Source organism: Nipponia nippon, unplaced genomic scaffold, assembly GCF_047370975.1.
Source record: "Nipponia nippon isolate SJK-2023a ecotype South Korea unplaced genomic scaffold, ASM4737097v1 scaffold_3, whole genome shotgun sequence".
In the NCBI taxonomy this organism is placed as follows: Eukaryota; Metazoa; Chordata; class Aves; order Pelecaniformes; family Threskiornithidae; genus Nipponia; species Nipponia nippon.
Window position 1 is genome coordinate 106357971 of NW_028262347.1, and position 25677 is coordinate 106383647.

Sequence of the window (25677 nt, forward strand, 5' to 3'; positions counted from 1 at the left end):
CAAAACTGTTGAGATGGGGTAAGGATTGTTTGTATGTAGCAAGAGCATAAACATCAAAAAAACCCAAAGCAGAAATGTTGGTGTTATCCAAAAGCCAAACATAGCAGATCCAGGGAATCAGAATTGTGGTATTTAAAAGAAAATCAGAAATAAAAATGGCAGCTTTGCATACCCAAGAGATTTGACTCTCCCATGTAGTAGTGCCTGTTTACAATTGAAAGAACATAGTATGTTACTAGTGGCTGTATATAATATATATATTATTGACAGCATTTCTGTGACCAAGTATACATTGTCTGGATGTCTTAACTAAGCCTGTTGCATTTATTGTAAGTAGTATGCTGTGCTGAAATTCCTGGTGTCTTTTACCTACTGACTGGTAAATTATCTGACACACACCCCACACACACCCCCAAAGCAGCACTAACTCTTTTTGGCAGTGGTGATGTTCTCAATTATAATCACATCTACGTGATACTAACATCATGGTGCTAAAGTCTGCAGTTTTTTTGTGCTGAGTGGTTTATAAACTGAATGAACAATCATTGGTGCAAAGAACTTAGTCTAAGTAAGCGGTTCAGGTGCTTACCTGAATGGAAGATACCTCCAGTGAAGAAATTCAGAGCAATGAGATGGCATACAAGATGCTCAGGGGAGGTGCAAGAAAGCTGTATACAATCTGGCTACACCAGTACAGCCCTGTGTTCCAGGTAATTGAGATGAATGGTAGATACAAACGCACTGAGAACTACAGGGATAAGGCATGTACAACAGTGTGTTCCGTAGGATCTTGATGAGTGCTCCTTGATTTTGAAAACCAGACAGGCAGTGGTTTAGTTCCCACTTCCTGTAAATTCTTCAATATCGTGATTAGTGTAAGCCCTCGAGCCTGGGAATATTGGTCTACTAAATTAATCAAGTAGGAATGGACGTGTAGAAATACCTTTAGCTTTTTCACTATCCTCAGTTTGTTCAAGTCTGGTTTACTCATGTGCCCTCCTTTTTTTTGTCACAGCTATCCAGAAGGTTTTGGGGTGGATGCAAAACCAAAGTTGGCTTCGTATCACCAAATTTTCCTTGCACCCAGTGAAGAGGACAAAGGCAACCTGCCTACTCCAGATGATGGTAATTTATGGCACACTTTGCCTTTGGCTTACAGACCAGGAAAGTGCCTGGCCTAAACAGTTATCAGAGCAGTTTGTGCAAGTGCTACTGAATTGCCTCTTCGGTGTATAGGCACTGCAGGCACAGCATAGAGAAAGGAAGGTTGTGCTAAAAATTACTTCTGTTTGCATCATACCTTTTTATTCAAAATTCACACCCCGCATCCTCAGAAGTAATGGATATCAGTTTGGAGCTCTCTTCCCCATGTTGTGGCCAGTATCAGTGCCCAGCTACATACTATTTGTAGCTCTATTTCTTTTTTCAAGGCCTATACAGAGCTTGTGTCTGTCTGTTGTACACAGGAAGAAACATTTTGATCTTTTAAAAGAAACACTGGAAAAAATTTTGGGCAGGTTTCAGTGTGAGGGCTCTCAGCTGAACCCTACAGCAGAGTGATGCTCTTTTTTTTATTTTTTTTTAATATATATATTGGCTTGGATATGATGCAACCAGAGAAGTCTGATTTGCAGGGGAATACAGCAAAACAGCTCAGCACTTCCTTGTACAGCATCCTGTTGCTGTGTCAAATTGTTTCACGACTTGGTTACCTTCCCCCACTGTGTCTAATGATGTTTGGCAACAGGATGCTTTAGCACTCTCTGTATGATAATAAGATCATCAAAATTCTGATGAGATGGTTTTCCAAGGCAGAAAACAGTTAGAATAATCTGTCGCTCCTACTTGTTTCTTTCGGGGAGTTGAAACGTAGTAAAAGAAATGTCCTGCTGTTTTCTGTATTAGACTAGCCAGTCTGGCTTAGAACCTATGGAGGCAGTAGACAAAATGGAGCGACTCCACTGACTCCAGCAGTTACTCTTGACCAATGTTGTTACAAATGAGATGTTTCTACTTTATCTGCTGCTTGACTTGTTACACAAAAAATTATTCTTCATTTGTAGTTTCTTTTTTTTCTTAGTCCATCAGGAAATTCTGAGAACAGTAGAAATCATCTGGAAGCAGCTCATTTCTCAGAGGCGGCAGGCTCTGGAGGACACTTACAAGATGGATCTTTCTATAAAAGGAAATGACAAAGAAAGGGACATGAAGATAACAGAGATCACTCCTTTATGGGAAGAAATTATGACAAAAGCATGGCAACACTTGATAGGTCTCTGTTCTTTTATGGAGCACTCGTTGTAGTAAGCAAAAACATTGCAGTAAATGTAGCGCTTAATGGAAAGCCTCTGATTCCTTGGTTATACCCTTCCTCTGCACATCACCTGCTAGACAAAGCAGATTCTCAGTTTCTCTCATCCAGGATTGTGATTGCTTTCTGTGTCATGCCCCAGCCCTTCTGTAATCATCTGGTGATGTTGTAGGGCTCGTACGGTACTGCAAGAAAGAGAAATCTCCTTAGACAATTGTATCCCATTAGAGAATTTAAAAGGGAGGATATTTGAGTGACAAACAGCATCCCAATGTGTGTAGTGCTGCAGGGATTCAAAGTTCATGTCTGTATAATGACACTGGTCTATGGCAGACCTCTGTGAGGCTTTTAAATAAAGACTTGAGAAGTACATGTTAATTCAATGCTCTTCTTGCAAAAAGAAGGACAAGCCAGCTGGAGTGAGGCACTGCCATGTTCCTGTGTCTTGTGTGAAGTGGATACAAACCCTCTACCTTCCCACAGGCTCAACTTCAAGTCTTACAAGCTATTTTTTCTGTTCTGGCCCACAGCATCTGAAAAGAAGATTCTCCAGACTAAAGCAGGGCCAGGCCTGTCACAGAGCAAGCACAATTCCTGGAGTGAAAGCTTGTCTTCAGCTATTAGGTTGATGCCTGGCCGAAACACAAAGGAAATGGCATGCAAATCTGAGGTAAGTTCTGCTTTTTGTCTTTTCTGGCACTGTCACCAGCTCTGCCTTTGATATGGCTCTGGAGAGTTTGTCTGGACCTGGGAGGCTTCTGAGTATTTCTGTTGACATGTTCCATTGTAAACTAGACACCTATTGCTGTTAAGGTTCCTTTTCTAGACTGCTAGAAGTAATCACTAAGAAATAGTCATTGATCTGAAGAACTTCAATTGGCAGCCTTAAGGAATAGAATTGGATTGGAAAAGACCTTTAAAATCATTAAGTCCAATTGTTACTTTTTGCATGAGGCCTAATTATTGCACTTGAAAGGACAAACCTAAGCAACCCATGTGTGCTTGTGCTCATGGGGCTCTGCTTGGGTCAGAGCAAGGTGAGGAGATGCTGGTTTTGCTGCTGCTTTTGGCTTACATCGGTTATGTAAACCTTGTCCTTCGGACACTGAATTAATAGAAAGGATCAGGTATTACCATAGTACTGTCCTTTCATTTTCTACTCAATATGAAGTATTAAAGGTCCAAATTTTAGTTTAGCCTCAAGAGATAAGGAGACAAGTGCTTATATAAACCAGGGATAGGTCTGGAGGGTATGCAGCTTTGCTACTGCCAGCAATGCAGCTGGACTATCTTTTCCATGTGTAAGCTCCTCCTTTGCTGACAGGGCCATTTCCATGTTTTTGCTGGGCATATATGCTGAGAATACAAATAAAAAGCACCAGTTAGATGTTACTTGCTTAAGTGTGTTAGGGCTAGAGTAACCAGCTATATAGGGTAGGGCAGCAGTGCATTGACAGAATATTCAGAGCTTTGGACTGAGGTTGTGTTATTGCAGTGCTGAACATATTAAGGTCTTTTTTTCTCCTCATGAGAAGATAGTGAGTCTGTTACAGCTTCAGTTTAGGGAGTCAACCCTCTAGCTCAAGCTGTAGCAGGTTGCAGCTTTATCTCCAGTGATGACTGGTTCACTTCTAGGTGTGTTGATCAGGAAAGCTATGATACACAAGTAATGTGTCTGATAGTACCTTACTGAGCTGCAGGTTTTTTCTCAGCATGCCACAGCATCCTTCTAATTCCTTAAAATCACTTTGCTGCTTACAGAAGGAGCAAGTTCTTTCCAGGTACATAATGTAGACTGTGATGTCATACTACAAGAGCATCGACTATTTGCCCTGGGGTCTGTTTAATTATTTTTTAAAATTAATTTTGATTATTACAGCTGATTACACCTCAGTGAGCAATGTAATTGATATTTGTAAATGTATCCCAAGGAACATTTTGTACAACATGCTTTTTGCTGTTGAAGGTTAAAGACTCCGTTATTGGTTTTTCCCTAAATATGCCCACATCATTAGTTCCTCCAGTGAAAAGGTTGCCATCTGGAAAAGGCAGCACGGAGACATTATTCAGGCACAAGTGCATGAAATTGGTGTTTCTGCATCTTCTGTCTCTCTTCTGCAAGGAAGCGGCTTGTAATTAAAGGAGCTGGGTTTGGAGGAAACATTACTCATTTGGTGTTATTCCTTATCATGTCAAGGACTGACAGCTCCACAGCTCTGATAAATTGTTCCTCTCAATGACATGTGAAGCTACACTTCCAAATGTTCTCTACTCTCCCTCTCCCCCTTTCTCCCTCCAGCCTATCTTTGAAAGAGTTTGATGCACTTTTCAGAGAGATGAAATCTAAGGGGAAGAAAATTAATTTATTTGCTCCTCAGTGGCCCTCTTTCTTCATACACTTCACAAGCAAGGTATAAGGTGGGATTTTCAGCATCAAAGGAAGTTGGGAGCACAAGTTACATTAAAAGTAAATGGTATTTGTGCTTCTAACTTGTATTTTTGACCTCACTTTGGTAGTCAGTTTAAAGGTACCTTTAAAGGTGCTGTAACGTGATTTTGTATGATTTTTGGTGTCTCAGGTGCCTTCTGTATTCACTTGTGAAAAATCTTCAAATACTGGCCTCTGTCTTTACTACTGCTAGTTATAGACCTATGTCATACAGCAATAGGCACCTGGTTGAAACATTGAGATAAAAGGATAAGTAGCAGTACGAACTACATAGTGAGAGACAAAGCCTTTAAATCCCATAGTAAAATAAAAATCTTTGCATTTACTGAGAGCCAAGCATGGTTGTTCCTAACTCAGCAAAACTTATTAAATTTGAGAAAAGTGAAGAAATTTAGCCAGGATTTCAAAGCTTTGCTCAGCAGAAAGAAGAAATGGGTTGGCTACTGGGTTGTTAGTTTGATTCCTGTATAGACTGAAAATAAACAAAGAAATTGAAGCAGTAGTAGCATTTGCTGCAGATGAAAAAAAAAAAAAATACAAAACACCCCCCTCAAAACTATCAACTTTTTCCCTCTTGTCATTTACAAGATAGCAAGAGTGCTTTTGAGACCAAATCCTCAATCTGGGAAAAAAACAGCAAAATTAAAACTATTCACTCCAGCAAAGGATCAGGCCCCATGTTTCTGCTGTACTTTCACTCAGGATCTCCAGCATCGGTGACACCAATTCCATGCTCTTTGGTGGCAAATAAAATTGGCAATCCAACACAGCTGTGTTTTCCCCATATTTCTGAATCCACTTTGCTATCTCATGCTCTGCTCTGGGCTTTGTCTGGAACACATGGTCATTCAGCAAGGAGAGTGTGATCACATTTCTGGTAGTAGAAAGGCAATGATCTGCTATAGTAATTGTCATCTTGTGCTTTCTTGGAAGTCTGAGTAGCCACGCAGGAGCAAGAGGAGCACTGTACAAAGTTAGATTTTTTTAATGCTTACAGTTGAGAGAGTTGGGTAAGTTTGCCAGCAGGAGGGTCTATAAGACTCTGAATACAGTGCCAAAGATTTCAAAATCATTGACTTTCCTGTTTCAAAGTGAGCCTTTTGATCTCTTGCTCTTTCTTCTCCCTTCCTCCTCCCGTCCCCCTCTACCCCAATTTTGCTGTCAGAATCTAGAATATGTATTTAATTTTTAGGTTAGCAATGACTGATTGTTTTTGTCATCTTCAACAAGCTGCAAGAGCAGCAAGGGACCACTATAACAATCATATTTCAGTAAATTAGTCAACAGCTTCTACCATGCAGTGTCCTGAGGTTCTTCCTGAGGATGAGTGCCTGAGCAAGGTTATAAGCAGCATACTTCTAACTACTCTAAGACACACTGCCTCAAGGCTGTAGATATAGTTGTTATCCTTTACAAGAAATGCAGAGCCTCCTCAGTTTTACAGCAGGCCTGATCATGTCTGTCCTCTCCTGTTTTAGTTCATTAATTACATTCATCTATGCCAGAGACCCATATACCTTGAGAGAATGAAATAGAAAAGGTCTTTTTAATCCCAGTCTTTAGAATGAAGAGGTTAACAGAGGCCTCCTAACTTGTAATTGCAAACCCGGAAACCTTATGGTAGGATTTGAGTCAGCAAACGTACACTTGTGAAGACAGCTATAGATATAGAGCCAGCATCTGACCTCCTTTGTGCCCGTTTTGTCACTCTGTCCATTGCAACAGAATTCTTCCTAGTTAAGTGATAGGAGAACGCAGCTGTTGAACTCTAAGGATTTTTGAACAGTTTGATGAATATCTTGGTTTCTGCTCTGCTGCCCTCAGTGCATGCAAGGTCACTGCAGAGCTAATGGCAAAAAAAAAAAAAAGCATTTAATGGTGTAGCTCTACAAACCAGAAAATACAAGGTGCGAAGTTTGGATTGACTGGGAGTGATTCATTTTTCTTTAGTTGGCTTTGTAGTAAGAGCCCATCTCTTGTGCTTACTTTTGTAAGCAACAGGCAGATTGTTAAACCCACAGCAAATCTGTTAAAAATAACTCCATCAATGTGTCAGCGAGAGCCACCTTTGTCTCTGTGGATAACTTTCTGAAGTCAGGAGCTCCAAGAAAACACCTCTTAACTGAGACTTAAGTCACTGTCAAACAGAGAATCTACTTCAGTTCCTTTTGAAAATTCTTCCTCTTAAATTTTTACAATGTAATATTTTATTTATTTATACTGACGGCTAAGAAGTCTCGAGGTACCTGCTGCAAAGAAACTGCAAGCTCATTAACTCATTTAGGAAGGTGGGTTGTATGTCCTCATCTTATCACTGTGCAAGAAGATAGTCATATGACCAAGAACCACTTGAATTCTGCATAGTTTCCTAACAACAGATATCCTTGCTTAAAGTAATAACAAATGTCTCTTGGGCAAGCTCCACTGAAAGTTGTCTGTTGAGTCCTGCCTCTATAGTTAGATTCCCAAGAGGAAGAATCAAATCTTTTCTAGGAGTTAATGTTTCTTTTGAAGTCTGAGAAAACTGAGGCATGTTTCAAACAACATGTTATTTCAAAGTCTTTAAGACTTTCTTTAGTTTTAGATTTACAGGAAATTTTTTTTTTTTTTAGTTTTCTCATGTGTTTATTCACCAGCCTTTTCTCTTAGCTGAAAGTGTTGTTGCTACAGAAAATTATTCATTTGTTATACCAAGAACAAAAATCTTTTCAGATTTCACAGCCAGCAAAAAAGTTTAAAAAATTGTCTCACATGTAACACTCATTCTTAAGATAAATATGGCTAGTATACCTGGTATCTCTAGTGATTCACCTGTGGTGGTAATGCATTGTATTTTGAAAAGTATTTAAACATAGCATTCCATTGACTGCAGTGGGACTTTGAACTACAGACTTACATTCCTTCCTTCCTGGAAATTTAAATCTCTACATCAACACTTACAGGGTTTTTTTTAATGTGTTTTGTATAGTGCTAGAACTTACTTACCTAGTACAAATAGTAGCTGCACCACAGATACAGGATCAGTCCTGTCTGGGGCAGGGCTCTCACCCCACATGAAACCATCAGGAAAGAGCACTGTGGCTTCATTCGCTCCTGGCTGTCAGTCTTGCTTCACACTTTTTGCAGCCATCTTTACAGGTTTAGCATTAGGTGTGGGGGAAGAGGGAGAAATGACCTGTTTTAAATTAATATGTATAGGTCATACTCACAAATTCTTGGGTGAGATGTCTGTGTGCAAAAGTCTGTGTTTTAGAGGGTAGTTTGAAACAAGACTTTTCAAGCAGAAGTGTTTAATGTTGAACTGGCTGATGACGTAGGCTCTTGTCAGGGCACAGAAGACTCAACCCCAGGACATAAAATCGGTGTTAGCTCTAAGTGCTGTGTGTCAGTGGGCTTTGACTGCTGTAAGAAAGAAGCTTTATCTCAAGTTGACAGACATGAATTCACAGAGACTTGGCCATTATCACCCAAGATGTCAGTGGCAACACTAGCAGCTGAACCCAGAGCTAAATAGTGGACCAGTGCCTTCAAACACTAGCTGATACTTTCCTACATTGTTATAGCATCTTTCAAAAACTGACTGTAAAATCAAGGCTGATGCTGACCAGCCTGGGTTTTCAAACAATAGGAGAGCCACTGCATCAGAGAGTCGTTGTTTAAAGTGGGGAGGTATATGAGGTAGTGAAAAGGAGAACAAGGTTGAACAAAAAGAGCTTACTAATTTGGGATGAAGGAGGGACAAGCTCAACTTAGCAGTTGATGATAGGTGAAATGAAGAAGACAGAAATATTTGAAACATAGTCACAATTATTATTTAAACAAATATTTTTCTTACCAATCACTCAGTTGGTCTTTTATCAGCTTTTCAAGTTAACTGAGTTAAAAAAAAGCAAACATATAATGATATTTCTTTGAAAAGTGCATCATTTGTGTAACATCTTTATCTTCACAATAGAAGGATAATTAACATCACTAATTATCTAATTAAGTTCATTAACTATCCACCAACAGTGCACCGTGAAGTTGACATTATGTTCTTCTGTCAACAAATGCTTTGATTTCTTAGGAAGTAATTAAAATGTAAATTAGCATGTCATTAAATGCACAAGGGAAGTTTGGAATCAAATATTCATTTCAAAACTGCTCATAGCACACATTTTTTTTACTTCAATGAAAGCAGGCACTTTACTATTAATGATGTATATTAAACAATTTCTATTATAATATTATTGTCTTGTTTAATAACTGGCTCAAAGCTAAATTACAGTATGATGCAGCAAGCTGGAAAAAGTTTCTTTAACTTTGAACAAAGAAATTTTTATGTCCTTTTAAGCAGATATCTGACACACTGCTCATTTATCATTTTCAGATTGTTTACGAGATCATAAAGAAATAATTCAACAGGTCAATAAGTTAGATAAGAACTGCATGAAAACAAAAAATGCATAGCTATCTAATTTTATATAATACAAATCACTGAACTTTCTGAAATGTATGGGAATAATTTCCATGTTAATTGAAGATAACTGTTTAACAGAGAAGCTGGAATATAAAGGTTGTATGATGAGGAATACAAATTATTAGGCCGACTCAGATCCACAGGCCACTCACCCCACAGTCTGTCCCCTAAAAATCCAGTACTGGTTTGTACAGGAGATGGTGTGTGACAGCACAATGCACAGTAGAAAATCTATCCTAGCAAAGTTGTTCCTTTCTTGATTAATATCAGTTTCATCTTAACAGCTGAATACAAGAAATAATAACTCTTCCAAAACTTTTTGTGGGTAACTATTCGGAGGGAGTTTTTCTGTGTTTTTAAACTCAGTCGTGGCCTGTGGCAGTGAAGTCCCTTCATTTAATTACACATTGCATGAAAACATGTTTTCTTTTATGTTTCTTGTGTATTTTTTAAAAATATATTTTTGCCTTTCAACCTAGAGGTTGTGTCTGGTTCAGGTTTAAGCTTGGATATAGGATTTCAGTGAGTGGAGTTTAATGTTTAAAGCTGTTGGCATTGAAATCTCATTGTTCAAGAGCTGCTAGTTGCAGAGTTTTATTTTCACGTAACAGATGATGCCAAATGAGTTGAATGGTGTTAGTGTGGATGAAAGCAGAGTTTTGTTTGGTTGCAGAGAAACCCTAGAAACAAATGCTAGCCACTCAAATGGAATATGTTTTTTCGCTGCTGAACATATAGAAAGACAGACAATTTTTCATATTTCTTTGTTCAAATATGTCTGTTTTCTTCTGGAATTTTTATGCAATATTTTATTTATAATAATTTCAGACAGAAATTGTTTGAATTAAGTTGTTTTATATGGATTGTTTGAGTCAAAAGCCTTAAGTGGCAATTTAAACTGAATCAAACTTACATTTTTGTTTTAAAACTTTGTGGGGAATCAACATTCTCATCCACAGTTTCCCACAAGAAAATGATTTTTCATTATTCATTATTTTTTCAGTTCTATAGTTGTTCTATTTTTAAAGACAAATAATGGATTTTTTCAATTATGTTATTTATTATTAGAAATCTTTATAAGGAGAATTATGACCAAATTTGCTTATCAAGAAGTTGTCAGTTTATATATGGTTTCTTGTCTCATGCAGGGAGCAGTATAAAATGTACATAGGAGTCTGGGTGCCCAGAAAATTAAGGATGAGTTTCTATCAGACAGCAGGGACTGAAAATACCTAAGAGTATGAACTGAATGGTGGTGTGTGCAAGTAGAGAACAGGAAATTGGGAGGTCCTAGAAATCTCTGCAAGATGACCTTAAAGGTTTCACCTAAATGACGGTATAGGTTGCTAACCTGTGCTGAGGTCTGTGATCATTCATTTCTTGTTCTCATCCTTGCTAGCCAAATTAAAGATAAAGCTTGGTTGTGCCTATCTGTGTTCTATTCATGCCTTCTGCTGCAGAGTAGCCTGTAGAATCCAGGATTGTTCTACAGGCACTAAAAAATTCCAGAAGTAATCTTGTCACCTTTAAATGTGTGCCATTTTAGGAAAACGGATAATTTTAGGGGTCAGGAAAGAGATGTTTCTTTGTATTCTGTACTCTGAGCTCTAGCCATACACTAATATTTACAGAATTCTTTCTTCAGCTAAAGCATTAGAAGTGCACATTTTTCTTAAATAAAAGCCATAATTCAAATGTAATCAGAAAACACCAGCGCGTGAAGCTTTCAGATAAATGCATTGAGATACTACGTAATAAAGCCCTAAGTTACATACTCCTGTAGGACTTCACAGAAAATCACCATTTTAAATAGAAATAGGAAAATGGTGAGTAAGAACAAGTGAAGGAAAGAAGAGACCCCATTGCTATTCCCCATAATGCCAAAGTCTGACCTTTACCTTTCACTAGAGGTAAAAGCTAATACCTCTGCTGTAACAGGATGGAAACTGGGACCTCAAGAGGTTGAGTGAATTATCCATAAGTCACAGAAGTCATTCTCAGAAATAGGATTAAAGAACAAACGTGTCTCGCCTCCCGTTGTGTTTTTTTTGCTATTAGGAGACAAGTTATATGTTCTCCCAGGAATTCATCTCTTCATTAGTATCATCTGCTGAAGGAGTGTGTGTGTATGCACATATATATATAGTTGCTATAGAAGTAGAGCTGCTTCTGTGCCGCCTGAGTTTAGCTGATAAATACAGTGTGGAAGTCTCATCACATGTACACCATACTTTGGGTTTATCCTCTTGAAACCCACCCTTGTGTGTGGGTACATTTATGATGCACTGAAATATGGAGGTTTTTCTCATTAAGTTTGCTATTCCCCAACCAACTGGCGATGCCAGGAATCCATCCATGATCCTTAGGAGCAGTTGGCACTGTGCATTAGCCTCCTAGCGGGTTGAGGCACGAAGCTTCCATGCAACACTTAACTGCTGGAACTACAGTCTGTTGAAAAGCTAAATGAATTTTGGCAAAGTAACAATAAAATCCACATGGCAATAACAATTTTGTGATTCAAAAGAGCCTGCAAACAACCCTCAGTGTGGAGAGTATATGTTAAGGACTAGGACAAATTGCTCTTTCATCTGCTAAGGAAAACATTATCTGCCTTAGCTTAATGCTTGTTACCTGGTGACTAATGAAAAAATTTTTCCTCTTATGCAATGAACCTACTTGCTTCCTAGTGCATAGTCAATTACTTGAAATGTAGACTGGTCACAAGGTGGGTGGCTTATTGTTTGCACGGGGTAGCAGTGTACCTGGTCCCTGGTGCTAGATTTAATAGCAGTAGTAAACTTGGAGATGTTATGCACTTTGTCCCTGTATCTGAATACAACAGGGCTGGTCGATTGGAGACTTCACCCAGCTCTAGTAATTTACTATAACACTCCGATTCTTCTCTGTAAAACTGCTATGCTAGCTGTAGTACTATCCTCTGCCTGTGAGGCTGATGAAGAAGGGATTTATTCTCTGTGATTTAGCAGGAAAGGGCCAGAAGTATTGGGCTTTAATTGTGTATGTCGGGAGGGGAAATTCTGGTTAGATGTCTGGAAGAAGGAGGAGCATGAGAACTGAAGTGAATACAAGAAGATAGTTTTCCCACCTCAAAAGAGTTTAGGCTCAAAACTTAACTGCTGACAATCTAGCTCTGTACCTATGTAAGTCATAGCGGTTCAGGAATTTTCCATTAAAAAGATTATTGGCTTTAGATGCTGACTGCAAAAATCAATCGCTTTTTTGAGAAAGTGTCTCCTTCCTAAGTCACATCATCGGTGACAGGATATCCACACTGCTTAGGGCGTGCAGTCCAGAGGACAGAGCTGGGATATGGGGCTGCTGAGAGGAGCAATGCTGCACCACAGGTGGATGCCATTTAATGTTGAGCTGCTGGGAAATACATACTTAAGTAAAACTGAACAATTTGCTCTTTATAAAATGGTGTTTTCTTAGTGTTCCATTTAATGAAAAATGCAGCTTTTCTGTTTGATTCAAGGTGGGAAGCGTGTATCACATTAGTATCATGTCATTTTTCTCATTCTAATGATGCTAATTTCCTGTTTCCCCCTTTTGCAGTCATCACCCATAGAGGTTTTAAGCATGTTTAATTGCCACTTTTAAGGTCCAAGTGCTGCATATATATTATCTGTGCGTTTATATCTTAAATGCTTGGATTAAAGGCAAATCTGCCCCCCTTCAGTAGCAAACAACCTGTATATGAATGTTGCAAAGTATATGCCTAAACACATCCTAAAACACAGTGTTTTCTTGAATTAGGGTCATGAAATCTGTTTCTGTCATGCACAAACTCTTTGCCACTGTCACATATGCTATTTGCATGCAGTTTATTGTGTCCGTAAGAGCTCCTTACCTATTGTTCTGTTTTTCTATGCCCATGGAATACTTTCTAAAAACCTAGTGATTGCTTGAATAGCTGTAATTAGGTCAAAAAACCTTCCATGTAGAATTGTGAAAGCCCGGGTTCAAGGTATGTGCACTCTTTCTGTGATATAAGGTCTAATATCTGGTATATCAGCTATACTAGAATACGATCATACGATCTGACACTGGGAACATAAGAGCAGAAGGGATTTCCAAATTGGTTCGTCAAATTGTTTCCCCTTGCCGCTACTGCATGCTGTCACCATATACATTCTCTCTGTGGGCTTATCAGGCTTTCAAATTAATTCAGGTTGGGTTTGCCCCATCACCAATCCCCCTTCCCCTGCAACCAAGTCATAGTGGCAGGATGTTCCAGAAACTCACTTGTCTTAGTTACCCCATCTGTAAGCTAAAGACTTTGACCTCCTGCATAAAGACCTCTGAGACGTACTGGTGAAAAGCGCTGTACAAAACTAGATATTTTTGTTATAGCTGTGATGCTATATGAATGCTGCTCTTAGTGCGTGTGCTTATATATTTATAACATTTATTTTGCTCAGAAGAGCTAAAGTAGTAGACTAATATCACTAGTTCTAATCCTCACCAACAGATGACTAAAGCACATGCTTCAAAACAAGTATGTGGATATTCTCGCTGTCATGCATGGGAGTATTCACTTGGCACACTGAGGGATCTGGATATTTGGGCTTTCCTTTTGGCTTTTCTGAGTCCGAAATTATTTTGTCTTAAAGTTTATTTTTATTTATTAAGAGTTTTGGCACATACTTTTGTGTGCACATGTGTTCTGTAATAAAACACATAGCCTTTAATTCCCCAAAGAAAGCCTCAAAGCGCAGAGGTCCAATGACATAATGTTTCTTTATGAAAGAACTATGGCATATGTGGCGTCTGTATCATGCAATATGAGTTTATTATGGCAAGCCTGAATATTTATAGGGTGCAAGAGTGTTAAGTGATATATATATATATATAAAAACCACACAGACTTAAAACATACCAGAGCTCAGTAGAGAATTGTTAACTTAGAAGCTACACCTCAACCTTTTTTTTTTTTTTTTTCTTTTTAACTGTTTCTTATTACAAGCAGCCTTTCAGTTGCTTTATTTGAAAGAAATTATAGAACATCCACTCTCTGGGTTTTTTTGACATGTTAATTTCTCTGTTTGCCAGCATTTTCCTCCTTGCTGGTTTTACCTTTCCCCAACACTAATCATTTTCTCTCCTATTTGCATGAGGTCTCCATGCAGCAATAGGAGAAACGGGTTTTGATTCTGTGGTTTCTTTTTTTTAATAGGGAAATAGCTTGTAAATTCCATCACCTTTTCAAGCTCTAAATATTGGCTGGGGAATCTGAGGCAGCAAAATGACCTGATTCTACTTAGAATGTGATTGTCTAAGGCTGTGAAGTAGAGAAGTCTGTATAAAAAAGACTTAAAGCATGGTATTATACTCAGATTTTTAGGCCAGGATGGATCAATATGGCCTTTTAGTCTGCTCTTCCCTAGAATGCAGGTCATACTTCTTGCATTTACACCTGCTTTTCTGCATACAAAACTCAAACCTTATATTATGTTACACTATACTAATGATTATCAAAGCTGGCGTAGTGATTTTGTTCAAGATAGATATTACACTGTGGCACTGTTGTATTTAATCTACTGCACAAAGAGTTGCCATTTTAAAGGGTAACCACCTACAATTTTTAATAGAAACTATTTATTTGTTAGCAACTTCTTTGCACTAGTTGTTCATTAAGCATTACAGTGTAATTGTTCTGACTGAACACTGAATAAATAATAGCCTGGTCTATATTTTCCATGTTTATTGGATATCTTTTTCAGGTTTTGTTCTTGTTTGATTTGTTTTGAGGTTTTTTTTGTTTTGTTTTTGGTTTTGTTTTTTTTTTTCTTCAATCACAGTGATCTCCAATTTTGTTAAATGTTCATTTCATTTTACAACCAGCTGGTTTTCTTGTGGGGATGGTCATCAGGGACATATTCATCTGGCTGAAGACGGCTAGCTATAGCTCATTTGGAAGCCAAAGTGGTTAGTCTTCAGTTCACCAGACGTGGCTAGCAGAATTTTTCTTTCATAGGACCCTTCATAAGTTTCAAAGGCTAGGAGCTGGGTCAGTGAAGTCAGTGAGAATCTTTCCAATGTGGGCTTTGACCTAGGGGTCTGATTGGTGACCATGAGTGAAATACAGACTATGAGCAACTTTGAAACAGCTGCCAGTAGAACACTGACACAGCTGGAATAGCCTGTGGGTATCTGAAATGGTTGTTAATACTTGGAGGAATTGCTTGTCTATTCTGAATGGCTTTTACCCTATGTCCACATAGAGCTGGGATCTCAGCTCTTCTCCTGTATTGAGCCTGGCTCAACAGCACAGAGATGCTGTTGCTTTCTAGATCAGCCTTTATGGGAGTTTTATATGAATTATGGAATAGTTTTGTGAGGCCGCAACTGTGATTACAGGTTTAATGATGCTTTAAACAAACAAAAATGTAATGACTTTCATCAGTGTAAAACAGGAGCTTCCTGCAGGGAAACACCAATAAATGTGACTTCGCGGCAGGGGTACAGACCTGGCTGGCAGCCAGCAGTAATCGGCACACCACATAGACCTTGTGTGTTAACTTAATTATAGCACAGTGCAAGCAGCAGCTAGACAGTTTGCTGTGAGGAATCACTGCCAGCGTGGCACAGAGTCCATGCATTTAAAAGTTAGCCATCTGATCCATGGCTTTAGGTAGGGAGAGGCTGGGGCTTTTGCAGCCAGTTCAGCTTTGTGCTGTGACTCACAGCAGTCTCACCTTTGTCAGGGAACCTTGGGTGGGCATGAGAGCCTTTGCCTGGCACTGAGGGAACTCTAACCTCTCCCATATAATCCTGAACAGCTTCTGCCTTCTCTGCCACGACTAATCCTCAGGAATTTATCAAAGGACCAGATACTTCTGCTGCTCTCTATAATGCAGTTAATGGTCAGCCACTCTAATTGCCTTTTTTTTTTTTCCCCACATTTCATGGCTTTGGTGTACCTTTTGTAAGTTCCTGGGAAGGGCAAGCAATCTTATTTTGGCTTCAAAATAATATTGAAGTAAACCTGCATCCTTCCTAAACATATGGCTGGCACATGGAATAGATATTTATGATTTATTTGGATATTGTGACTTTTGGGATTCTGTTTCTTTCAGTAGTGATTAGGAGCATCATCCTGAGTCAGATCCCAAAGTGTTGTACCATTGACTTCAGGAAAAAAAAAAAGTTGGTCTTTCAGACAGCTTTCAGTTTGGAAAATTTTAAAGCAAGTATGCCTAGAACATCAGACATGCCATCATGTAGTTGTAACAGGATAGCTAGAATCTTTTTCTGGAAAATACATTGTCAAACAGGAGAACTTTTACCTGTGACTGTTACTAAGAAGTCTGTGATACTGAACTTTCCTCAGTAGCTACTTGTCAGCAGGCACACGAAGAGATACTGAGCAAGGAGAGAAATAGATGGAGCAGCTGTCCTTGTGTTTGCATAGAAAAGTTACAAGACTGTAGAAGAGTCTCATGAGTGTTGGACAGCCTGTTAAAGCAGAGTCCTGTGCTGGTTCTTCAGTTGCCTTCATGCAGATAAAACAAGCCAGTAGCTTACTCAGCAGTTGTTCAGTGCTTCAGCTATATGCAAAACCTTTCAGTATACTTTGTCTTTCTGATCAGGCAAAAAAATGTCATGAGAACAAATACTTCAAGTCTCTTTGGGACTCATAATTTCATAGATGACTAGGAGAAAGGGGTGAACAAACCTAGCATTTTCAAAGCTGGAAGCTTGTCTTTTATTAATGTATGTTTAACAGGTGAATTTGAGGAATTAGTATGATAGTGAATATCCTAGCTTGTATTTTGTTGTTATTTGCATGGTGCTAGTTTGGCACCTGAGGGATTCCGCTGAGTTTAATAATGTTTCTGCTGATCTTTTCAAAAGGGAGGCTCAGGTAGGAAGCGCTGTTTGAAATTTTCTGATTTGTGTTCTGTAAAGGTCTTGGCTATGTGAACCTTATGACCCAAAACCTGTGGGTTTTGGTGGAGTAGGTAAGAAAGAGTCCAGGAAGCCTGGACATTCTTCAAGAAGGAAATCTTCAAGGTGCAGGAGCAAGTCATCCTCATGTGCCGAAAGATGCGCCAGTGGGGAAGAAGACCAGCTTGGCTGAACAGAGAGATTTGGCTGGAACTCAAGAAAAAAGGGGAGTTTATGACCTTTGGAAGAAGGGGCAGGCAACTCAGGAGGACTGCAAGGATGTCTTGAGGTTATTCAGGGAGAAAATTAGAAGGGGCAAAGTCCAACTAGAACTTAATCTGGCTACTGCAGTATAAGACAATAAAAATGTTTCTATAAATACATTAGCAACAAAAGGAGAGCTAAGGAGAATCTCCATCCTTTATTGGATGCAGGGGGAAACATAGTGACAAAGGATGAGGAAAAGGCTGAGGTACTTAATGCTTCTTTGCCTCAGTCTTTAATAGTCAGACCAGTTGTTCGCGGGGTACTCAGCCCCATGAGCTGGAAGACAGAGATGGGGAGCAGAATGAAGTCCCCATAATACAAGGGGAAATGGTTAGCCACCTGCTACACTACTTAAACATACAAAAGTCTATGGGGCCAGATGAGGTCCACCCAGGGGTTCTGAGGGAGCTGGCAGAAGTGCTCACCAAGCCACTTTCAATCCTTTATCAGCAGTCCTGGCTAACGGGAGGTCCCAGTTAAGGGGGAGGTTAGCAAATGTGACATCCATTTACAAAAAGGGCCAGAAGGAGGATCCAGGGAACTACAGGCCTGTCAGTCTGACCTCGGTGCTGGAGAAGGTTATGGAGCAGATCATCGTGCCATCATGCAGCACGGTGGGACAGCCAGGCGATCAGGCCTGGTCAGCATGGGTTTATGAAAGGCAGGTCCTGCTTGACTAACCTGATCTCCTTCTATGACAAGGTGACGTGCTTAGTGGATGAGGGAAAGGCTGTGGATGTTGTCTACCTGGACTTTAGTAAGGCCTTTGACACGGGTTCCCACAGCATTCTCCTGGAGAAACTGGCTGCTCATGGCTGGGACTGGTGTACGCTTCTCTGGGTAAAAAACTGGCTGCATGGCCAGGCCCAACGAGTTGTGGTGAATGGAGTGAAATCCAGTTGGTGACCAGTCACAAGTGGTGTTCCCCAGGGCTCAGTACTGGGGCCAGTTCTGCTTAATATCTTTATCAGTGATCTGGATGAGGGGATCGAGTGCACCCTCAGTAAGTTTGCAGACGACACCAAGTTGGGTGGGAGTGTTGATCTGCTGGAGGGTAGAAGGGCTCTACAGAGGGATCTGGACAGGCTGGATCAATGGATCGAGGCCAATTGTATGAGGTTCAAGAAGGCTAAGTGCTGGGTCCTGCACTTGGGTCACAACAACCCCATGCAACACTACAGGCTTCGTGAAGAGTGGCTGGAGAGCTGCCTGGCAGAAAAGGACCTGGGGGTGTTGGTCGACAGCTGGCTAAATATGAGCCAGCAGTGTGCCCAGGTGGCCAAGAAGGCCAATAGCATCCTGGCTTGTATCAGAAATAGTGTGGCCAGCAGGACCAGCAAGGTGATAGTGTCCCTGTACTCGGCGCTGGTGAGGCTGCACCTCAAATACTGCGTTTGGTTTTGGGCCCCTCACTACAAGAAGGACATTGAGATGCTGGAGCGTGTCCAAAGAAGGGCAACGAAGTTGGTGAAGGGTCTAGAGAACAAGTTCCGTGAGGACCGGCTGGGAGAACTGGGGTTGTTTAGCCTGGAGAAAAGGAGGCTGAGGGGAGACCTTATCGCTCTCTACAAGTATGTGAAAGGAGGTTGTAGCGAGGTGGAGGTCGGTCTCTTCTGCCAAGTAACAAGTGATAGGACAAGAGGAAATGGCCTCAAGTTGCACCAGGGGAGGTTTAGGTTGGATATTAGGAAAAATTTCTTCACCAAAAGGGTTGTCAGGCATTGGAACAGGCTGCCCAGGGAAGGGGTTGAGTCCCCATTGCTGGAGGTATTTAAAAGACATGTAGATGTGGTGCTTAGGGACATGGGTTAGTGGTGAAGTTGGCAGTGCTAGGTTAACATTTGGACTTGATGATCTTAAAAGTCTTTTCCAATCTAAATGATCCTATGATTCTAAGAGAATGAAACCCATTTCATTTCCCTGCTCCCTGAGTTTCAGGATCCCACCACACCGGTCCATTGTTCATGTTCTTAGCCTGTGTAACTCTGAGGTTAGTATTATAGTCTCTGTTTTGTGGTGGGAGAGGTAGAGGTTTAGGGCAATTGCATGTCTTGCTGAAGATCACATAACAATCTGCTTGTGGAGTGGGGAATGCAACCTATAATCTCTTGACAGCAGTTCATCAGTCTTATACTTGCACAGACACCCTTAGCTTGAGAAGTTCATCCCAATAAAACAGCAGATGAAACGTATGACTGTTAATGCGGGTTCACTGTTCTGTGAGTCTAGTGCATTCTGGAAGGAAAGGTGGCCAGCTTTACAAGTTTCCAGTTCTAGAGCTAGCTCAGACATCTCTGCATCGCAATCCCATTAAGTAGTGTATTTATACTCCAAGTCACTTGTTGCCAGAGGACTTAGGCTCCTAAATCCCAAAAATGTTTTTGGGAACAGGTGGTTTCCTGTCTGCAAAAAGGGGACATGGACCATTCCTTTGTCTGCACTTTCTGTTTATGCAGCAAGGAGCAGGTGTATAGTTACAAATCCTGGATCCTTGCCTCAGATGGGGCCTCTACAACAGATAACTGTCTTTTATGCTACTTGCAGGACTAACTAATTCGGCTCCAAAAGGAGGAGCCTTAAATTTTATTTGCTGTTTTCTTTCTCATTCTGAGTAGTTCCACTAATGACCCTTGTTAAGATCATGAATATGTTTATCTTCCTGGTGTAAGTGTGCAACTTTCTTTCAGATGATTGCCTCATCACTATACTGTCTGGAGAGCTGTCAAACTCTCAGACGCAGGCCATATTCCCTAATTATTCTTGAAAAAGGCAGAGCAACTAATGCCTGCTTCTGCCTCTCAACTGCAGCACCTTGGTGTAATGTGGTCTGATGTTTCTTCTAGGGATTCGTGTCATGTATGGAACGGTACCGAAGAACTGGGCAGGAGCTGTACGCCTCTTTGTACAAGAACCATGTACAGGTAAACAACAGGAATATCATGCAACAGCTTCCTGTTGTTGAAAGGATGCTCTTGGACTACCCTGAGAAATAAGGCATTTCAGAAGTGAGATGAGTAGTATGCCCAAAGAAATGCTGAGAGTTGATGAGTCAATACTCTGTTCCTGACATGGCCACTGAAGTGTAATATAGCATCACTCACCAATCAGATTGCTGATCCTCACTTTATCTTCAGGAGCCTTTTTTCTTTTGTTTAAATTAATTATTCCACTCTCACAGTGCCAGAAATGGAAGTGAGGATTTTGACCTTTTTTTCTTAGCACCAGTAAAACTTTTCAAGAGGTCTCAAGCTCATAGCCAGTAAAATCTCACAGGTATGTTTCTGTTTCAGGACTGGCCATCAGAGACCAACAAGCTTTTCCTTCTTTGAAATTCTCACCTCTTCTCTCCTTTAAATTGATATTTTAGTGCCCCTCAACTCCCTGCACACACCTCCTAAGTAGAAATAATTAAATTTATGCAATGCTTGGAGGGAGCACAGTATACTTCTGACTGAAACTTTCAGACTGTGTTTTCAGTGAGTGTGGTTGTTGCCATTTGATACAAACATTCACCAGAAAAAAATGGAGTGAATAAAAGCTCTGTGATGCTGTTCTCCTGGCTCACTGATTTTGAGTTGGAAGTCTAATGAAAACAGCCATTTTCAAGGCGGTTGAACTTTGTGACATGCTTATATTTGTCACTGTATCTTTGTTTGACTAGTAGCATCTCCCACAGCACACTTTCAGTGGTCAGTCGGACCTGTGTTTGCTGGGTCTGAAGCGCTCCCCCTGCAGTGGTCCCATCCAGTAGGTTGGGTAGATCCCTCTGAATCACTGGGGTGGTGCCACTGCTGGACGAGAGGAGGGAAGTGTGCGAAACGTGGCACAAAGTTGTTCTGTCCCACAGATGCTGCAGTGTGGTTACAGCAAAGCAGCCAAGGACTGGATAATACTTGAGGAGCAACTTTTCCACAGAAGGGGCCTGTGGGGAGATGCATCACGATCCTTAAAGCCACGATGGATTCTTGATTGTTATGAAGGGCCTTCACGAATGAGGAGGAGGATTCAGCATGCGAACAGTCAAGCGACAATGATGCGAATGAAGAGTGAGGTAGAAAGCTGTTGCAGGAGGTGCACAGTTTCTGTAACAGTTGCTGGTGACTTTATACTCGCCTCTTTCCTCTGGTTCTCATTACCTCACTCATCAATATGCTGTGCCATACATAGAGAACCCACTGAATGTGTCTGATTTTGAGAGAGTAAGAGGGGCTGCAATGTGTTCAGCAGCAACAGAATGATTTTCCTTCTTTTCTGGTATAAGATCTCCCTAGGCAGATAAGAGTATAACCCGACGACACTTTTCTGCTTGTAATATCTCATGGGTATAGCATTTCCCAATGTATGCAACAGAGTCCAGTTAGAAGACTGCACTGTCCGGTTAGTCTTATGCTTATTAGGGCTGCTAGAACTGGTGGATGGCCAAAAGGGGAATTAGAGTGGTTTGAACTAAGCATTGAACTGCGTATGTTGGGTATTTACTACTGTCTGTCTCTATAGTGTCTAAGTGCCAAATCCTATCAACCAGAAATTGAAGCACTTTAGTATATCAGGAGGTTCCCATCTCTAGGACATTTTCAGCTTTTATGTGAAGCTTGGATTCCGGCTGTTTTATGTAGACTGGGTGGTATGGTTTTTATCCTATAACTGGCCTCATGCAGGGTCTTCTTTGAAAAGACAAAGTTCTCTGGCTTAATTGTTGACATTTGTTCCTACATTTAATTGTTCCTTTGGGTCCTTTCAAATGACTGTATTTGAATTTCCAAGGCATTTATTTGCAACATAGGTATAAATCTGTGGTTTTCTCTGCAGCAAGATTCTGAGTTACGTTTACCTGTCTGCATATTCCACTCTAGTCATACCTAGTCTCTTTTCAGATTCTCCTAGCAAACAGAAATGAGACAACCCCCACTGCTGAAGTGGATCCAGGTAACCTTTTAGGGCTAAATTAAATCATGAAGAGGGTGGACACAAACAGCCAAAAAGAACTGGAGTTAGTGTATTGAGTTCTAGGTCAGAATTTCATCTAGTGAAAAAAACTTATTTGCAGTGCTCCGGGCTAAAAAGTTACTTGAACATCTGGGAAAAGACTGATGCAATTATTAGAGGTAGTATATAAACTGTCTTCAGAATTTGTTGCTCTCTTGTTGCCACCAGAAAGATCTGAAAGCAAAAAAGCTATCTTGAAACGACAGCTTTGAGTGTTCTTGAGCACCTGGAAAGCTCCCAACTGCTTAAACTCAGAAGGAAAAGCACAGACTCTCCCCCTGCTTTTAGTAGACACTCCTATTATACTTGTGAAACAGTATTTAAAACCAGGTGATAGATGGCTCAGAGAAGTGGTAATAGGAATTGTAACTTTCCAAGAACGTGGACAAAATAATAGAGACTAGAAGGAAATCACCAAGAAAATTAACATGTCAAATTGTTTTTCAGTGTTCAAAATAGAACCAGATTTTTCAACATTTTTCATTTTCCAAGGCCAGGTTTTCTGCTACATGAGACATTAAAAGAATGGGGTGGGAGGGGAGTGAGATATGGTACAGAAGTCAATAGTTTTTCAGAGAGGGGGAAAAAAAAACATTGAGAAAGAACTGTAGTTTGGAAATGTCAGCCAAGTCTAAGGCTGTGGATTTCAGCCACCTGTATGGCTGTTCCAAGTCAAGTTTCTAGTGTACACTGTTGGAAATAGGCAGTATTGTTGTACACTTTTTAGTGTGATAGGGCCTAGAAATCAAGTGAGAGTGGAGCGCATTGTTCTAGACTCCAAACAAAATTGAAGTACTGCGTAGTTTATGTAGTTTCTGCATGAAAGTGGTTACAGTCTACCTCAATAAGAAGGCTGATCATGCCTCCCTTAACTGTGTGCACTGCATGAATTTGCAAAATTTGAGACACAGATTGGGCAAGGTACAAGCAGATTGTCTCTCCTTGGTTTCTCTTAAGATCCTGCTCAGTGCATGTCCCCAAAAGACTACTGTTTTCAGGTTTTTCTAATTTCATGTGGGTATGTGAACAAGATTCTTTTTTTAAAAAATTATTTTATTATCAGATGATTAGCTCAACACAGTGCAGAAATGAGAATAAATATATTTGTTCAATATGTTTGAATCTTCAGTGATTAGAGGAATTTAGTTTGAATTATGACTGAGTACAGCTACCTGTTTTTAGTTCCCTGAACTAAGCATCCTTCTTTAGCAGTCACAGATTTTACTTCCCTCTTGCCTGTTTTTTGCAGATAAATAACGCTATTTCCCAAGGTAGAACAGATTGGGTGAAAGTCTAAATTGCAAATGCTTTTGGTGTCATCCGGCTGCCACTAAAACTGCAATCTCTTTTATACTGATATAGGAGAGCTGACATTAAATGGAGCAGAAAGGGAGATGGATAAGAAGGGATCGGATTGTAACCAGCTAACGTTCTTCCCTGCTCTACACGAAAGTTTCCATTCAGAAGACTTCTTGGAACTGTGTGTGGAGAGACAAATTATACTGCAGGAGTTTGCAGAGACTGAAAAGGTAGGAAAAATGAACTAGAAGGTGTTCTCTGGGGAGATGGCATTCTTTTCCAGTGTACCTGTTTCTTCCAGCGGCATCATTCCCCCTGTTGGCCCAAGAGCTAGCATCCCATAGTGGAAGCCAAGGGTCAGACTTGGAGTATTTAAACTCAGCCCTCACAGTGCTGTGATACATAGGTATAGAAATAATTATTTTGTTTTTATGTCTCAGTACCATCGCTGAATTTTCTTGACGCTTTGCCAGTGGCTGGGGGTCACATTCGTGCTCTCCAACATGATGGTTTCCTTATGCTATTAGAGCTGTTGGTACACTGTCTGTCTATACAACATAATTCATTTCCCTGCCCCTCCTCCTTCCTGCCCCCCCATACCTCTCCCCAGCAGAAGGAGACAAGCATGAAAATGTGAGGCATGTTTTCCGTGTGCTGATCTCATTTTGAGCCTTCAGGCTGTCTGTCTCTTCTCCATGTAACTCTGCAGGAAGCCGTCAGAAACGCCAGGCATGTTTTCTTCCAGCAGCAGTCACCGTGTTGCCGAGCTGACAGAAGTATTAAAAAAAGCAGTAGGGGGTGACATTAGCTGTCCTGCGCTCACTTAGTGCGCTGTGGTCCTGCCTTGTAAATGGCTGCCTCGTGAGCTGTTTGCACTTTAAGCAGGCAACTGGAACCATCTTACCTACTGCACTGCACAGAAAAGTCATTGTGATGCTTTGGCAGATACTAGATTGATTTCTGTAACACAGGGATAGCCCTTCTCTGGAAAGTGGTCATTGTTTTATAATGTCACCCAGTGCTATTTTTTTGCATTACCATTAAACAGGCACTTTTGTACATACTCAGATATTTGAGATGGCTTTTTGCAGAAGCAGCAGATCAGATGCTATTGACATTGTTTGTTGGTTCAGAGTCTGTTCCTCAGCAAGTTAAATCAGGAGAATATGGGTGCAGGTGGAGTATTGTTATGCTAATATCATCTAGTCTTTTTTTTTTATCTTACTTGAAAAATAGAATAGAAAACACTTCCAGGCATTCCTGTGAAAATAATTCTAAGTATTTAAACAAGATAAATTTACCACTTGGACTGTGAGAGAAAGGGACTATAAAGGACAAAAATGGATATAGTTTGAGTGTAGGCTAAAGGAAGCTACTGAGAGTGGTTCGTCCCTGAGAGAGTGGAGACGAATCATATGAGGGAGCAGTCATGCTCTGTGTGTTTGAACAGCACACAGACCATGCAAAGTTCAGCCTTTAGATGTGTCCTTTTTTTGTTGCTGCTTTTATGCAATAAACTACCCACAGAGGAATGCATTTCCCATATTTCAAAGTCAAACACTCTGAATTTAGGAAATGCCAGAAATCAAGAAATGAATGCCAGATCTATGCAATTACAACCCTTAATGACATAATCACTTGCTGATTTTACCATAAGGCTATCCCTTCTGTTTTACCAGTACATAGGGAGGAAAGTATGTATATCCAAATCCATACCTTCAAAGTAGTATTTAGTTGTATTGACCATAAGTCTGTCTCTTCCAGTCAGGATCCTTGTAATACATATAACTCCACCTTCTATGTTCTGCAGCTAGCAGGAATGCTATAGACTCGAATCATCTTCCTTACACAGTGTTAATTTATCACTATGATATGTCCATCCTGAGCAAGCTCTATGAAAAAAGCAGTATTTAATCCTGTAGTTACATGGTAACATAATGCAAAGGGGCTAAATTCAGGCTGACTTTTGAGGATATAACTTTGCAATCATAATAA

General features: G+C 40.3%; 1 protein-coding gene across 5 annotated transcripts in view; it reads left to right on the top strand.

Annotated features, from left to right (window-relative positions):
• Positions 1 to 25677, top strand: part of WDFY4 (WDFY family member 4) — a 146891-nt gene that overhangs the window by 63023 nt on the left and 58191 nt on the right. For all 5 annotated transcript variants that reach the window (XM_087764449.1, XM_087764451.1, XM_087764450.1 and 2 more), the window contains 7 exons: positions 1016 to 1125; positions 2081 to 2272; positions 2842 to 2981; positions 20241 to 20318; positions 21245 to 21448; positions 22272 to 22323; positions 23746 to 23912. In XM_087764449.1, the coding sequence (XP_087620575.1) occupies positions 1016 to 1125; positions 2081 to 2272; positions 2842 to 2981; positions 20241 to 20318; positions 21245 to 21448; positions 22272 to 22323; positions 23746 to 23912 (943 nt within the window). The remainder of the gene's footprint in view (positions 1 to 1015; positions 1126 to 2080; positions 2273 to 2841; positions 2982 to 20240; positions 20319 to 21244; positions 21449 to 22271; positions 22324 to 23745; positions 23913 to 25677) is intronic.